Below are 17,092 nucleotides of genomic sequence, written 5' to 3'. Positions count from 1 at the left end.
GGCTATTATTACATGTGAAATATTCCACTAGACTTTTAGCTATCATGTATTCAATTTTTTTTAAGACAATAATTAGATATTATATAAACACAAAAGAACAAGAATTGAACATGACCTTAAATGAACCCTCCCCAGAAAATAATTGGTACCATATTTTATTCAAAATAATCGCACAGATTAGTAGTTTCCTCGGAGACTTTTCGAGGTCCTGTATAATATAATCTTCTCCATCCTTTCCTCGCAGGTCACGTATAGCAAAGCTGTGAAATTAATGATTGTTTATATACAAATACCAAATCTAGACGTCATTATTAGGTGAGTCTACTTTGTAGTTCAAGGACTGGACACAGTCCACCGCTTAACGTCAGCCATTTTAGGTTTCTAGCAAGGAGTTGGTAGAGTCCAGAATATAATATCAACAATTCTCGTTCTATAAAAAGTTCCTTCAATCTGTGCCTTCAACGCCAACTCATTTCTATCGATTTGAGTAATGATGATGGGGAAGAAACATTTAGCAGCAGTTGCAGTTGCAGTGGTCGCAGTGATAACAATGTTATCACTGCAATCTGCCCAAGCATATCCGTTGAAGCAGAAAGTAACTCACCTGCAATTCTATTTCCATGACAGAGTTGCAGGAAAAAATGTGACGGCCGTGGAGGTGGCGTCGGCTCCATCCACTAAGACATCGGCGACTTTCTTCGGAAAGGTGTTTGTGTTGGACGACCCATTGACGGAAGGGCCTGAACCCACCTCCAAATTGGTGGGCAAAGCTCAGGGTTTGTACGCGTCTGCCGGCCAAGAGGAATTTCACCTGTTAATGGCGGTCACCTATGTTTTTCAGGGCGGAGAGTTCAATGGCAGTACACTCGCTGTGGTGGGCAACAACGCTGTGGTTAACGAAGTAAGAGAGATGCCAATTGTTGGAGGAAGCAGGAAATTCAGGCTGGCTCGAGGATATGTCCTCGCCCAAACTCACTCCTTCGACATCAACACTAACAATGCAATCGTTCATTACAATCTCACCGTATATCATTACTGATCATGCGTAAACATTGTTTGCCCTAGTTTTTCTTCTACTTGTTTAGAATTTGAATAAAACTGTTTATCCATTTTTTGAGGGGTTGAATAAAGCTGGAGTTGCAATGTAAGATCACGGAGTACCCAATTACTATACATCAAAAAAATTGAAGTAAATTGGAAACCTTCTGGTGATAGAGCCGACATTGTTTATCCACTTCTTGTAGGACTGGTTTAGCTTCGATCTATTTTGTTTGGCTCTCTCTTTCTCTTTTGAGAGGATCTCATAGATGAGCGTTTATCAATTGTTACGCATTTAGATCTTGAGTTCAAAAAAATAGCAGTAGACATTTGATAAAGAATCATTGCATGTGCAGATGTAAATGTATAATAAGTTGTTATCTTTAATATATTTTTTCATATTACATGTGCAGATGTACATGTACAATCAGTTGTTATCTTAATATATGTTTCCATTAAGGTGTATTAAATAAAAGTCAAATAAACTGCAGTAGAGGGTAAAAAATTAATTTTTCACTAATTTACATGTGTACTTATTACAAAATCTATCATTTATTAAAAGAAATAAAGATCAAAAGAGTTCAAATTGGACGTTCAACAATCACTTAACGATTCTTAAGGTATCGGAGATCATGTACATCTTTTATAATTGGACCTTCAAATGTACATTTATCCATACTTAATCTCACTTTTCATTGTCAATCGTCTCTCATTCAAATTAGATGTTTGCATAGACATTTAATGGCATAACATTTAAAAAATTTCTTTATTCATTTCTCTTTATCAAATACTAGAAATTATAGTTATTTACATTTTTAGAACTTATACTTGACATATTTATAATTTTATATTTTTTCCATTGTATTAACCCTTAGAGGAAAGATAATTCATTTTGTTGATCTATGGAAATTTCAACATAATAAGGGTCATCCTTAAACAACACACACTAAGCAACACATAAAAGATGTAAATTAACACTTTATGAAAGTGAAAAAAGAAGAAATGGACAAAGTAGAAGAAACACCAATATAAATGGGAAAAACCCTTTCTAGGTTAAAAATCCCACACTCCAAGGCACAAAACAATGTATTAATCTACAACAAATAAGTTATAATACATTTGCAAGCTCGTAGCCTTAACATAAAGATTACATCTTTCTCTTCTTTGAAGAATAACTAACAACATAGTAGTAGTTTTGAATTAGTTTCTCTATTGTTCTACAATGAATAATATAGAAAGCATTCATTGATTTAAAAGCTAGGTGCTCAAAAAAAACTCATTTTCCCCCCTTATCATTTTGGCTGACCCAACTTGTCTTGCACTTGCATATTTTTTATTTCAAAACATAGACATGACTTACATGCATATATTTATAATCTAGATGTAATTATTTCTAAAATGTATTATTTATGTACTTATATTTTATTAATTGGTTAATTAATCACATCTTTGTCACTTAATTATTTGGTTAATTAATTATATCATTGACACCTCGTATTACGTTTATAATGTTTCTTTGAAGTAAACCATTATATATATATATATATGATATTGCTATCAAGATTCAATTGTGTAGTTTTTGAGTCAAACTCATTGACCCATGTTTCATGAGTAATGATTCACAAGCACCCATCTCTCATGAGAATGAATGGTCCACTTAGGATTCATTACATCTAAATGATGCTCACAGATATGAAGCATTGGGATTTTTCTGGGAGGTCACCCATCTCAATAATACTCCAACTCAAGTGCACAATGAGTTCTAAGTGGACCATTTATTATCATGAGAGATGGGTTCTTGTGAACCATTACTCATGAAACATGGATCAATATGCTTGACTTAAAAACTACACAATTGATTCATGATAGAAATATCATAATTTGACTGGCTGTGTAATTTATCTCCTACTTATCAATAAACAAAAATCCCCTATACTTGCTTATGATTTTAATAACCTATTATTCTAAATTTGAAATTCATGTGAGAAGAAGTTACCAATCATGGCTTCTTTTGCTTTGACTAGTGATGGTGTTGAGTTTAAGTAGCATGTCGACTTACTCTAACCAAGAAAATTAAGAGAAAAATCTTCCCTTAATCCAATACACACCTCAAGCCTAACATACCTAAAAAACATTCTTATCATGATTTCCATGATGAGAATGACCCTAAAACTCAAATGTCTTATGAACTATTGAAGAAGTTGGACAAGGAATTGTAATAATTTCAACAATTTGTGATTACAATTTGTTGGAAAGATTACAAGCTCATCATGAAACTGGACATGCTTCAAGGGTTTCACCAAGAAACTATCCAACCATGAGAGAATGTTGTAACTTGAGTAATGATGAATAATAGAGATCGAAATGAAATACTAGAAAGAAATTGCTATGAATTGATATGACACAATGTACAAATGAGCTTGCTTATATAGGCAAGAGATGATAGAGTAGGTGTCTACTCTTGAGACAAAATTAAACGCATAATACTTCATAAGACTAATATTAAACAATGATCTATGTCTTGTCTTTATTTTTGTACCTTTCTATTAGTTTCTATAATATTATAATGTGTGCCTTGGCTTGTTTGCATGTAGCTTCAATAAGTTTTGGAAAGAACTTGGAGTCTTTTGCCTTCCAATAAATATTGTACGTATATTAGAATACAATTTTTAGACTATGCGACAATGTGACACACTAGAATCTAGGCTAACTATGAGCGCCTGAGTTTAATATCCAAGTTCTTTGTTATTTGTTATTTTATATTGTTCAATTCATTTCTCCTAATTATTTCTCTATTTTTAGGATTACTTATTTTCATCAACCCATCTCATTTAATGTAATAGGAGTTCAACAAGAGATAAAGGTCTCCTTTACACTTTCACCCTTAACTAACAACAATATAGACTTGTACAAGATAGTGCATATATGGCCCTTACAAGATAAAAATATGATTGACTATGTGCACATTACTAATAAAATTATAAAGCCTATCCTTATAAAATTTTAACACTCCTTAGTACATGTATAAAACATATATTTGAATTGTCATACAATTTAAAAATAATTTTTTAAATTATATTTTAATTAAACACCCTATTACTTCTTGTATAAGATAGGTTTTTGTATGAATGTTTTAGACACAATTTGTGATCCAATGACAAGATGATAGAGAGTTAGAGGAAAAAAAAATTGACCACCAAAATATTGATGCAAAAACTTATCTTACACAATTGAATTCAAAAGTGTCACATCATAATACCCTATTATTTATATTTATTTATATATTCCAAATAAGATACTCATCATATATTAAATGCAATAAGCAGTGATATTTCTATAGTCTTGTCACAGTAAAATCACCAAACAGAGAAATTTAATCTCCAGCCTGCTTGTCTTAGAGAAAGGAGTACAATAATATTGAAGGCATATATAGAAGGAAATGACTGCCTATGCATATACCTAAGTTAAATGATAAGCCTTGGTTTTTTGAAAAGAAAGACAAGCCACCTTTTAGTGTAGAACTATTCCACAAGTATTTTCAAATGACATATTATGTTGTTTGTTAGGTCCTTGGGTTTAAACGATAGTTGCATATGCAGGAGAAAATTATGGTGTTGGTTAATGACATTTAGAGTCTAACTGACAATAGGCCCTTTGATTATTATAATTTTTTTGCATAGAGAATTCATGTTGCGTTGGTAAACATTTAAAGAGACAATTTTGTGATCACATTTAGATGGTATTCCTTATTGATGCATATGCTCTTGTTTGAACATGTTCAAGATAATTAAGTATGGAGTAATGAATTGTGCATCCGAGATGTAGATGAAATGGGAAGAAAACATTTTTTTCAAGAATAGACATAAATATGGGACTATGGTTACAAGTCTATAGAATATTTACACTTTGAGGAGAATGTTGTCATGAACTTATATAACATTTTTGGCCATGACATAAACAAAAGATTATCAAATAGGGTGATGAGGTTCCTGTTGGCATAACTATTGGAGATGATGGTGTATAGGTAAATGATTATCAATGATGATATATTGATGAACTGTTGGTCATGATATAATTATGAAATGATGCTTGATGATCAGTTATTTGTGTTGTCATTGATGGCAACCATGTGTGTTAATGTTTTGGTATTCCATCTAGATTATCTAAGTCTATCAGTTAAGTCTAACTAGTAATGGATTGAAATGGATTGAGTGAAAGAAAAAATGCCAAGTGACAATGAACTAGTAAGAAGGAATAGAGAAGGAGATGGTTGCAGTAGTGATCTGTGTTGAGTTAGGTGTTGCGGTTTGGAATGTGTACTTATGACATTGCAATGAGTCTATTACTGGAACCACATCATGTTTGGAGAACCGGAAGTCATATTTGTAATTGACTCTTGTTATTCAATGTAGGGTTTAAGAACCGGTAACAAGATCTTTTAACCAGTGATGTTATCTGGTTTGATGGTGATTGTTTGTATGTTTATAAGTTGATGATGATGTGTTAGAATCCATGTAAAGAGATAAGATGTTGTTTTAGAGAGATCAAGGAGAAAATGTATTGGGAAATAATGAAGTGCTTAGTATAATGTGCTAAGGGTTTGACAACTTATTAGATTGATGTGCGGTGATGGGTTATGATCATTCAAGAGTTTTAATTGTCTTAAAACTTATTGTAATAATTTTTAATATGTTTTAGTGGATTGTTTTGTCACGCTTGATGTAATTTTAATGTATTTTGAAATTTTCTAGGGTTATGTAACCGACCTAATTGTAAAGGTTATTTAGGTCAAGTTTTATAATGTTTATTGTGTCAGTGATCAAAGAAGTGTGTGTGTGTGTGTGTGTGTGTGTGTGTGTGGAACCAGTTTGTGATGTCTGCATGAGAGAAGAAGATTAGAGCTGACAAGGATCTATAATAGAAAGCTATGAAGTATTCAATCCAAATCATTTATCTGTTGTTTCCTAATAGTTGCAGCAACATTAAAATCCCTTAACCGGGTAGGTCCTAACAGGCCTAATCTTTTAAATCCCTTCACCGGGTGACTCATTAATTTGGGTTTAGATCCTTTAGCAAGGTTACTCCTAATAGGGCTAAGCTGTAAAAACCCTTGATCAGGTGACTCCTAACAGGGTCTTCTCTTAACTAACCATTGTTGTAAAGATCTTAACTAGGATAGGCTCTTAACAGGGTGCATTCTGAAAGAGTGAAAATCTTGTGGGTACTAATTCCCACCATTGTTTTTCCCGTTTGGGTTTCCATGTGAAAAATCCTTGTTTTCATGTTGTGGTTGAATTTTTGAGTCCTTCATTTGATGTCTTTACTATATTTTATTAATGATGAACTCTTAAGTTGCTACCGATAATGTTTTGGTAAAAGTGATTTTGAGATTGTTTGATCAACTACTGGTATTGGTTATGAATTGTTTTGTGAATTATTTTGCAGATTGGTGAAAGATTGCAGTTCATCCTTATTACTAACTCACACCCCCCCCTCTCAGTAATAACCAAATCTTCACAATAATAGTTCCTAAGGCCCAATGGAAAGGAGAGTGAAATAGGAATAAAGATATATCAAAATTGTTATGATTGGTATGTGGTTGGACAATACACATGCATAAGAGTCTATGGGTTTGAGGAAAATCCTCATTTGTTACCTCCAACACCTTCAAATAGATTGGTTTATTTAGACATTTTCTGGTAGATGTATGAAGAGGAGGTTCCTTTCAATAAGAGTCATAAGACTTCATTCCTTCCTTCCTTAATCCAAATTAGGGACTTATAGATCTTTTCATCTTGAGGCTTCAAGCAATCCATCAATCTTTTGAATGTTTATAAATTGCCCATGCGATCAGAGAGCAAAAAAATTAACCCTAAGCACTATATCAATTTCGCAATGAAATCCCATAGTCTCAATGGGTATGAACACAAGTTTTTGTTAAAAGAGGATTTGATTAGAAATTATATAGCATAGGATGAGACTAAGAGGAGGGTGGTTGCATGGTTAAGGATTCAAAAGGCAGGGAAAATAAGGATATGAGGAAAATCGTTCATTCCCAAGTGCCTTCCCAAACAAGGATGAGGTTAGAAATATGGAGCTTATACCCCAAAATGAATTGCAATTGAATTCAAATCTGCCCAGTATCCCCCTGTCATCACCTATTGTTTCACCAATTAGGTTGGAGGAGCCCAGAGAAGCCAGCCCTCTTGCACATATGTCTCTTTATCCATCATTAGCTGCAGTTTCAAAAGATTTGGAAGAAAATGTAGCACCATAGGAAGAAGAGATCATCCAGAGGCAACCCCCACAATATTACTTACCCCCATTTGATTATAGAAATAAAATCATTTATTTTGTTGATAACTTGGTAGATGAGGTTAGAGAACAAGATTCTGAAAGATTCATTTCAGGTGATAATTTCTTTCATACAAAATAATTCAGGCAATTCATTCATAAGTTCAAAGGAAGACAACTAGAAGAAAGTATTTTTAACACCCCCATTGAAGATATTGAAGAGGTGGTCAATAAATTTTGGGTGAATGTGTGGGATGAGTATAGGGATATAACCCATGAGAAAGGAAGAAAATTATTACAAGAAGTAGGTTGCTTACTCCTCCTAGGGTCAAATATGTCCTCGACCATTGAATTTGACAGTTTGAGGAGGCACGAGTGTTAGCATTTTGGAGGAATTGATTATGTGTTGCATTGATGGAAACATCAGTTATCTATCGAATTCTGGTAGAATGGTTGGTTTATGATATTGTGATTTGTGGAATTGGTTTAGATTGGTCATTCATACGTTCCTAATGCTTTTCATGATTTGTTTGTTTGGGACTTGATAATTCAAAAGCTATTATTTATTCTAGTAAGTCTTTTAGTTACCAGTAAGGGTTCTATAGACAGAGCTTTGTTGAAGATATTTTGATGCACTTGATAAGTGGTGTTGGTGCGGCTTCTAGACGGTTCGTGAGATTTTGTTGATTATCTTGTTCATGTTCTTGTTGATTGGTGGTGTTACATTTGGCTTATGGTGACCTATTTTGGGTCTGGTGCTATCTAGGTTATGGTCTTGTTCATGTAATGTGTTGGTAATTGATCTTGATATGTTATTGGTTAGATTTATCAATTGGATTATGTTGTTTTGGTCTCAGGATGACTTGAATTATCATTGGTTTGTGGGTTTGTGTAATGAATTTATTGTATTATCTTTTAGTTGGTCAATCTAATTGTTTAGGTCTCAGGTTGGTATATATATGATGTAAGATCTCTTTGTAGATTGTGGGATGGATTTATGATAATGGAATTATCTGTGTGCAAATAAAGTTGTAATCATATGCAAAGGTTTTGGTCAATCATATTTGATGTAGGAGCATCCCCAATCGATGAGCAATCTTGCATCAACCAAAAATATTCCCTTTCAGTTTTATTTAGTTATTTGTGCAATTTTTTGTGTTCATACTGGTATGTACCGGTAGTTGCTTGTTCTTCATGGCAGATCTTATTTTTGGTTTTTAGATATTTTCATGTACTTGATTCCTAATTTCCAGTTCATTTGGGTTCTTTTCTGATCAATTATCACTTATGGTTGACTGTTTCTAGGTTTTGAGACAGTTCTTGTGCTTACCGATTGCTTTTACTTCATTATTGGCATGATTCTTGGCATGTGAATCCATCTTAGGTCTTGTCTAATGTTCTTTGGCATGTGGTCAACCTTCCTATTGAACTTCATCACTTGGTTATTATTTTTTGGAAATATTTCTTAAATCTTAGGGCCAACCTAATTACACATTTCATTTTCCTACAAAGGTGAATGTAATCTTATGACGTCGCCCCAGATATGTTCTGGTGGCTATAAATAGGATGTTATGTAATCATTTGTAGGGGTAGAGGAAGTATAACTGATAATAAGGATTGAGATTTGCATATTGTATTCTAGTTGATTCTTATAATCTCAGTTGGATTGTATCTGGCTTGAAGTGTGCATGTAACTAGTTTATTATCGGAGGCTCGTTGATAATAATATGATGATTACTGAATGATTGTTGTAAGTTCTTAGGATTTATTATGATCTGGTTATGTGAATTTTTTGTTTTTTTTTGTTGTTTTCATGGTGTGGCTCTGGCTGCATAAGTCAGTTGACTCCTTTGAGGGTTTTTATCGGTTATGGTTGCAACAAGTCGTATGAGAGTTGGTTATGGACTGACCGGTAGAAGAATCATTTGTGAACATTGAGGCATTCCTTGAGGTGGATAGATCGATGATTGGAGGTAGGCTGCACATGTGTTCAATAGATCACCGAGGGGAGGCAATTGAAACTAGTAGTCAGATCGTCAAGTTGAGGACATTCACTGAAGTGGAAGAAGAGATGTCACCAAGGAGACAAAACCCCTGATGGGTAGAGAAGATGATGGACGACTTCAAGAATGAAGTAAGGAATGAAATCCAGAATGCTTTGGCTAGTTTGCAAAGAAACCCTGATTCTTGAGGATGAATATGAGGAAGTCGAAGAAGAGATTGAGGAAGCTGAAGGACCGAAAGATGAGAGAGAGGAAATATTCTTGAAAGAAGTGGCACAAGAAAATAAAGTGCATAAAGTTGAGGTTTCTAACTTTTCCATAATGCTAAACTCAGAAGATTTGATCGATTGGATCAGAGAGTTGGAGGACTGCTTTGAGTTTCAGGATCTCAAGGATCTACAGAGAGTCCAGTTGGCATAGACCAAGTTGAAAGGACATGCTACCTCATGGTGGAAAGAATTGCATAAAGATAGGGTGGAGAATGGTGAATTGAAGATCACCTAATGGAGACAAATGGTTGCAAGATTGAAGGCCAAGTTTATATCAAGAGACTATGAAGTGGAGTTGTTAAAGAAGCTATAGAACCTCAAATAGAGAAACATGATTGTGAAGAAATATACTGAGGAATTCTACAAGGTGGTAATCAGATATGGACATAAAGAGATGGACAAAGAAAAGGTGGTGAGGTACATCAATGGGATTAACTTTGACATTCAAGATGAGATGAGTATGTTAAAGATTTCCACAGTTGAAGAAGCTTACTAGTATGTTTTGAAGGTTGAGGAGAAGGTGAGAAGAAGACAACCGAATAAAGGAAAAGATAAATTCAAGATGAGTGATAGTATGAAGAAATCGGTTGAAGAAGAGGAGTAAAAATCAAAGTGAAGTAAAGAACCAAAACAGAAGACACCAAGAAAAGGTAGTAGTAGTACTGGTAGAGAATTTCCTAAAAAATGCTTCAAGTGTGGAGAAACTGGACATAGATTCTATGAATGTAAGCAAGGAATGTCAAGAATTTGTGTGGCAAGTGAGGAACCTAATGGTAATAGATATAGTTGTGCACTGAAGCAGGGAGATTCCCTTATGTTTAGAAGAAAGGATTCCAAATCTACTCAGAGGAAGTCTCTTTTCTAGACTGTGTGCAAATCAGGTGGTAAGTGTTGCAAGGTCATTGTAGATAGTGAAAGTACTGAAAATTTAGTATCCGAGGAGATGGTTGTGAAGCTTGGATTGAAGATACTTAAGCATCCTTGTCCTTATGAGGTGAGTTGGTTACAAGATGAGTAGAAGATAGAGATAAAGGAGCAGTGTTTTGTGAATTTAAATATTGGGCCTTTTAGAGATGACGTTTTATGTGATATTGTATCTATGAGTGTTTGTCATGTCTTGTTGGGAAAGTCATTGTAGTATGATAGAGGAGATATTTATGACTGTAGAAGAAACCTAGTTACTATTGCAAAGGATGGATAGAAGTTTACATTGATTTCTTTGAAGGAGAAAGAGAAGGAGGTGAAGAATCTGAGTCCTGAGAAAAGTTGTAGTATTGAGAAACTGGTGGCAGAGATTATACCAGAAGGTTTGATAGAATTGGTTGTAGAGGTTTGAAAGAACTAGTGGTAAAGGTTATACCAAAAGGTTTGATAGAATTGGTTGTAGAGGTTATACCAGAGGTTTTAAAGAAAGATCTAATAGAACCAATTGTAGAGATTATACCAGAGGGTGACATGAGTTGGCAGAAGGATCTGATAGATGAGTTTGATGGATAGATGGAACCATATGATAAAGAGTTGATGGTAACAAACTAGATAAAGTCTTATAGCATAACCAAATCAGAGTTGCAGAAATAGAGATAACGTGCAGATCTGAAGCAAAGAAAGAGAAATAAAGAGAGTCAGAGGTTAGAGAAGCCAGTTGAGGCACCAAGAGAGATAAAACAAAGATTGGCAAATAAACAAGATGTTTGGGTCAGAAATTAGCATGGCATCTTCATTCTGAATCCTATTAGTGTTAGATAGTTCAAATAACCTGAAGACAATTGAGAGGAGGGGGTGAATTAGTTGTCACAGATTACTGGAACTATTAGCAATTTAAAACTTTAATAGCGGAACCCAAAACATTAATACCAAATATCATTTAAACCAATTAATCATAAACAATAATCATAGAATAAAAACCATCCACATGGCACCAAGATTTATACGTGGAAAACCCAGTAAAGGGAAAACCCACGATGGGAAGCCTACCCATAGTCAGATAATACTTTTGTAGGAAGTATGTGAATTACAATTGAGGGGCTTGCAATTGGAGGAAGGCCAACAACCTAGATCACACTACTCATCACAAAAGGAACCTCACTAACTACATAGATATCCATACTACAATCCGGATAATTGTTGAACTACAAAAGATAAGATTTCCTATGCCTGAGTACAGTTCCAGTTAAGCTCAATACCAAAGGAGTGAATCCACTTACATAAACCCAGTTTGATCTCCAATGATCGACCAAATCCTCTGCTTGAATGATATTACATTATTTGCACACTACATTCCTTGACCATGACCTCTAACATAACCATGATGATCTACAATGAGATCTTATATCTATATATACAAACCCTCAACCATAAAGAATTAGGTCGCCCACCAGATAATAAAAAAATTACATAATTACAAACCATGTTAGCCTTAGACATAATACATCTTGGAGACACATTGAGAGATCCAATTCACATGTTACATTAAAGTCAGTCCATAACCTAGATCAATCGGGACCTAGTATAGCTCCACACGCTACACCAATGATCTCCATCTGCCAAGTCTCAAACATGATCACCAATAGAATCCTATAATAACACTAGAAGTTGCACCAACACCACTTATGCAATTCATCAAAGATATTCATCAAAATCTCTACTAGTGAAACCCTCACCGAAACCAGAAACTAAGATTCTAAGCAAGCGGGATAGCATCTGATCACCAGGAAAAAACCAATAGACTAGATATGAGCATGAGAATCATGAACAAGACAATTCCATAACCAAATTATATTAGAGCCTACTGGATCATGTTGGATCCAAATCAACTAGAAACCACTCAACCTACTAGGACCAAAAGGGTGTCGGTAAAGCATCCAAACAGCTAGTGTTGGCATCAATGCAACTCATATTCAATTCCACCAAATGGCCAACAATCTCCCCATTTCACATTGATGGCAGTACTTGATATGAAAAACATATAAGTACCAAGAAATGTTAAACAAGTCTCCCCAAATGGAAGACAACCAACAATCTCCCACATACAGCTCTGAATGTCAATATCTCTCCCCTTTACTTTTCTTATTCATATCTCTTCCCCTTTGACTTTTTCTTTTTTTTCTGTCTTTTTCACATCAATATCTCTACCCCTTTGACATCAATACTAGAAATATGACAAAAACATAAACCACTGAATCACATATCTGACTACTCCCCTTGAGCAGTAGCATCCTACATAAGTGTTGAAATGAATAGTATCTCTGATAATGCATGTCGGATTGATGCCAAGCTGCATCAATAAAGTCTCTATCAGAGGGGCATAAACTCCCAATCTGTCTCTCAGGTACTTAAATGATTCCTTGGGAAAAGGTTTAGTGAAAATATTTGCAATCTGCTCTTTAGTGTTCACATAAACCAGTTTAACTTCATTTTCTTTCACCTTTTCCTTTACAAAGTTATACTTGAAAGATATGTGCTTTTTTTTAGAATGAAATACCAAATTCTTTGATATATCAATAGCAGCAGAGTTATCACAGTGAATAACTACCGATGCATCACAATCCACCTTTATATCCTTCAACATTTGCTTCATCCATAAAAAATGTGTAGAGTTAGTAGCAGCAACAACATACTCATATTTAGCAGTAGATAAAGAAGTACATGATTGTTTCTTTCTGATCTGTGAAACCAACTTCTTTCCAAAAAGGAAAGCTCCACCAAAAGTGTTTTACTGGTCATCAATATCTCCAACCCAATCAGCTTTTGTATATGCACATAAAGTAAAGTTATCATCCTTAGGGTACCACAAACCATATTTTGATGTACCTTGCAAGTATCTAAAAATCCTTTTCACCACAATCTCATGATTTTCTCTAGGATCACTTTGAAATCTTGAAACAATACAATTAGCATTCATAATGTCAGGCCTAGTCTGAGTCAAATAAAGCAGACCTCGAATCATAGACTTGTATCTTGTAGGATTTACTTGTGTAGAAACATCTTTTCTTGTCAATTTCTCACTTGTAACCATAGGAGTAATTACCGATTTAGAATCTCCCACACCAAATTTATTCAACAATTCCTTATCATATTTAGTTTGACAGATGAAAATACCTTTGTCAGTCTAAGAAATTTGCAAACCTAAGAAAAATTTCATCTCACCAATCATAGACATCTCAAATTCTTTCTCCATATCCTTAAAATATTCTATGCATAACTTAACTTCACCTCGAAAAATAATTTCATCAACAAATAATTTAATAATTAGTATATCATTATCAATGATCTTATAATATAAATTATTGTAAGTACTGCCCTTAGTAAATCCAATCTTCAAAAGATATTTATCCAACCTTGCATACCAAGCTCTAAGTGCTTGTTTTAATCCATATAAATCTTTCCTTAAGCTGAAAACCATATTTGTATTATCTGATAGTGAAAAACCATTAGGTTGCTCAATATAAACTTCCTCATCAAGATCCCCATTCAAAAATGCACATTTAACATCCATCTGATAAACCTTGTAGGTTTTATAAGTAGCATAGGCAAGAAATAATCTTATAGCTTCAATCCTAGATACACGTGCAAAAGTCTTTCCATAATCAATTCCTTCCTTTTGAGAATATCTTTTACAAACCAATCTAGCCTTATTCCTTATAACTTGACCATCATCATTCAATTTATTCCGAAAAACCCATTTAGTTCCAATAACATTTTTATTTTTAGGTCGGGGAACCAAGGTCCATGTGTTAATTTTCTCAATCTGATCTAATTATTCTTCCATATCTTTCAACCAATATTCATCTTTACATGCCTCAACTACTGATACCAGTTTAGCTTGTGAAATTAAACATACCTCATTAGTTGTCAGTCTTCTTCTTATCATCACTCCATTGCTCTTATGCCCAATGATCTGATCTTCTAAATGATTCAATCTCACATACCTAGGAGTCTTTTGAATTTATGTTCCTCTTCCCTATTCTTTAGTTATTGTAGAATTTTTTGATATTGTCGGAGTAACTAGTTTAACACTCTGTTTCGGTAAATATGCTACTGGTTCAGATATAATCATTTTTACTGCCGGTTCCTTCTCATGAACTCTGATTTGACTTATGTTCAACTCATCTACTTTTATATTAGCACTCTCCACAATTCTCTGCAATCTCTTGTTATAACATCTATAAGATTTACTTTCATTAGAATAACCAAGAAATATGGCTTCATCACATCTAGGAACAAATTTCCCAATGATATCATCTCTCTTGATATAACATTTACTACCAAAAATTCTAAAATACTTAACTTTAGGTGTGTTACCAAACCATAATTCATAAGGTGTCTTACTGATTTCTCCTTTGATATGTACTCTGTTGAATGTATAAACCGTTGTGCTCACTGCTTCTCTCCAATACATATGAGGTAGACTAGCTTCCATCATCATTGTTCTAGCAACATCCAAGATAGTTATGTTCTTCCTTTCCACAACTCCATTACCATGATCTGACCTCAAACATTTAATCTTCAATCCTCTCAGTTTCCACTTTAGCCTTAAATATTTTAGACTTTTCGAATGCTTCAGATTTCTCTTTTAGAAAATTAATCCACATCATTATAGAATAATCATCAATGATTAGCATGAAATATCTATCATCTTGAAAAATTTTAACTCTAGCAGGACCACTCAAATCAGTATGAATAAGATCAAGAACATCATTTGATTTATCTTGTCTACTCCTAAAAGAGATTCTAACATATTTACCCATTTGACATTCTTTACATACCGGATTATAGAGCTACATAATCTTAGGTATATCCCTAACTACCTTAGTTGAACTGATCTTCACAATGCACTCAAAATTTACATGACACAGCCTTTTTATGCCATAGCCAACTCTAATCAATTTGAGTAATCAAACATGTCTTCTCACCAGAGTTCAAATGAAATATATTATCTTTCGTTTGTGCACCGGTTGCAATCTCTAAACCATATTTGTTAATGATTTTGCATTTTTCATCTTTCAATTGTAATTGAAATCCCTTATCTATCAATTGTCCTACACTCAAAAGATTATTCCTTAAACCTTCAACATAATAAACATTGTCAGTATTGTTCTTACCATCCAATTATATAGTTCCTTTTCCTTTGATCATACATGTTTTGTCATCACTAAATCTAACTAGACCGCCATCAAATTCTTGCAAAAATAGAAACTTCTCTTTATCTCCAGCCATATGATGTGAACAACCGTTGTCAATTACCCATTCATCCTTGTCTTCAATTTTAGAAGCAAGTGCCTTCTCTTCAGGTACATTCACTTCCAATGTCAAATCATCTTCCTTGATAGCTAGGAACACCCATTCCTTCCCATTGCCGAAAACACTAGCAAAGTCTTCTACTAGTTCATCATTAGAATCAGTAATGCCTTCCTCATCTGCTATGTAGCATGATTTGTCTCTATTTTTCTTGTACTTATTCTGATATCCAGGGTTAGGCTTAAATGATCTTCTAGCTCTTTCTTCAAATCTTGAATTCCTTTCAGGATATCTAAATGCAAAATGACCAATCTTATTACATGCAAAACACTTAAAAGGTGATTTTCCTTCATACTTCCTACCGGTCCTTTAGGTACTCTTCTAGCAAATAGTGCTTCAAGTTTCTCAAACTCATCATCTTCTCTCTTCATATCTTCTAATTCATTTGCATACAAAGCTTTCCATTCTTTCTTACTAGTTGTAGATGTAGATGCATGAAAAGCAGGTTTAGACTTCACATCTTCAAAAGGTCCAAATTCTTCAAGCTCAAAAAAAGATAGTTTCCCAACCAAAGTATCTCTGATGAAAAATGTATTAGCCATTGTTCTCAACTCATTAATAGCAGTAGCCTTCATTTTGTAAGCCAGTGGTAGGGCTCTCAGGACTTTAGAAACAATTTCATCTTCGCTTAGAGTTCCACCACAACATTGAATTCTCATAACAATATCATTTACCCTTTCCATGAATACAATAATCCTTTCATCTTCTCCCATCTTTAGGTTTTCATATCTCATCCAGTAACCATCAATTTTAGCAATATTCACTATAGGGTCGCCTTCGTTAAGAGTCTCCAACTTATCCCATATATCCTTTCCAAATGATTTGTCGATTAATCCCATTATTTGTTGGTCAAAAAGTGCACACAAGAGGGATTCTCTTTCTCTACAATCATTCTCAAGCTCCTTGTCCAGGTTTGTAAGAGGAGGATTTTTGGATCTTGGATTATAAGGTGTGACACCATTCTATGTGATCTCCCAAATCTCCTTACAAAAACATCTCAGATGAGTCTCCATCTAAATCTTCCATATTGTGTAATTTGTTCCATCAATCCTTGAAATATCCCTCCGAAACATAGCTCCAGAAGTACTGGATAAACTTGAATTGTTAGTTGCCATAGGATCTTCCTCAAGTAGTTAATCTTTCTACAGAGAGGACCAAAGCTCTGATACCAATTGTTAGACAATTCAAATA

General features: G+C 34.1%; 1 protein-coding gene across 1 annotated transcript; it reads left to right on the top strand.

Moving 5' to 3' along the window:
• The first annotated feature begins 496 nt into the window (after positions 1-496).
• On the top strand, positions 497-1,039 carry LOC131060274 (dirigent protein 23-like). Its single transcript, XM_057993451.2, has one exon. It carries the CDS (start codon positions 497-499, stop codon positions 1,037-1,039), a length of 543 nt encoding a protein of 180 aa, XP_057849434.1.
• Positions 1,040-17,092: the final 16,053 nt, after the last annotated feature.

This window comes from Cryptomeria japonica, chromosome 1, assembly GCF_030272615.1.
Source record: "Cryptomeria japonica chromosome 1, Sugi_1.0, whole genome shotgun sequence".
In the NCBI taxonomy this organism is placed as follows: Eukaryota; Viridiplantae; Streptophyta; class Pinopsida; order Cupressales; family Cupressaceae; genus Cryptomeria; species Cryptomeria japonica.
This window is presented reverse-complemented; position numbering and strand designations above follow the sequence as displayed.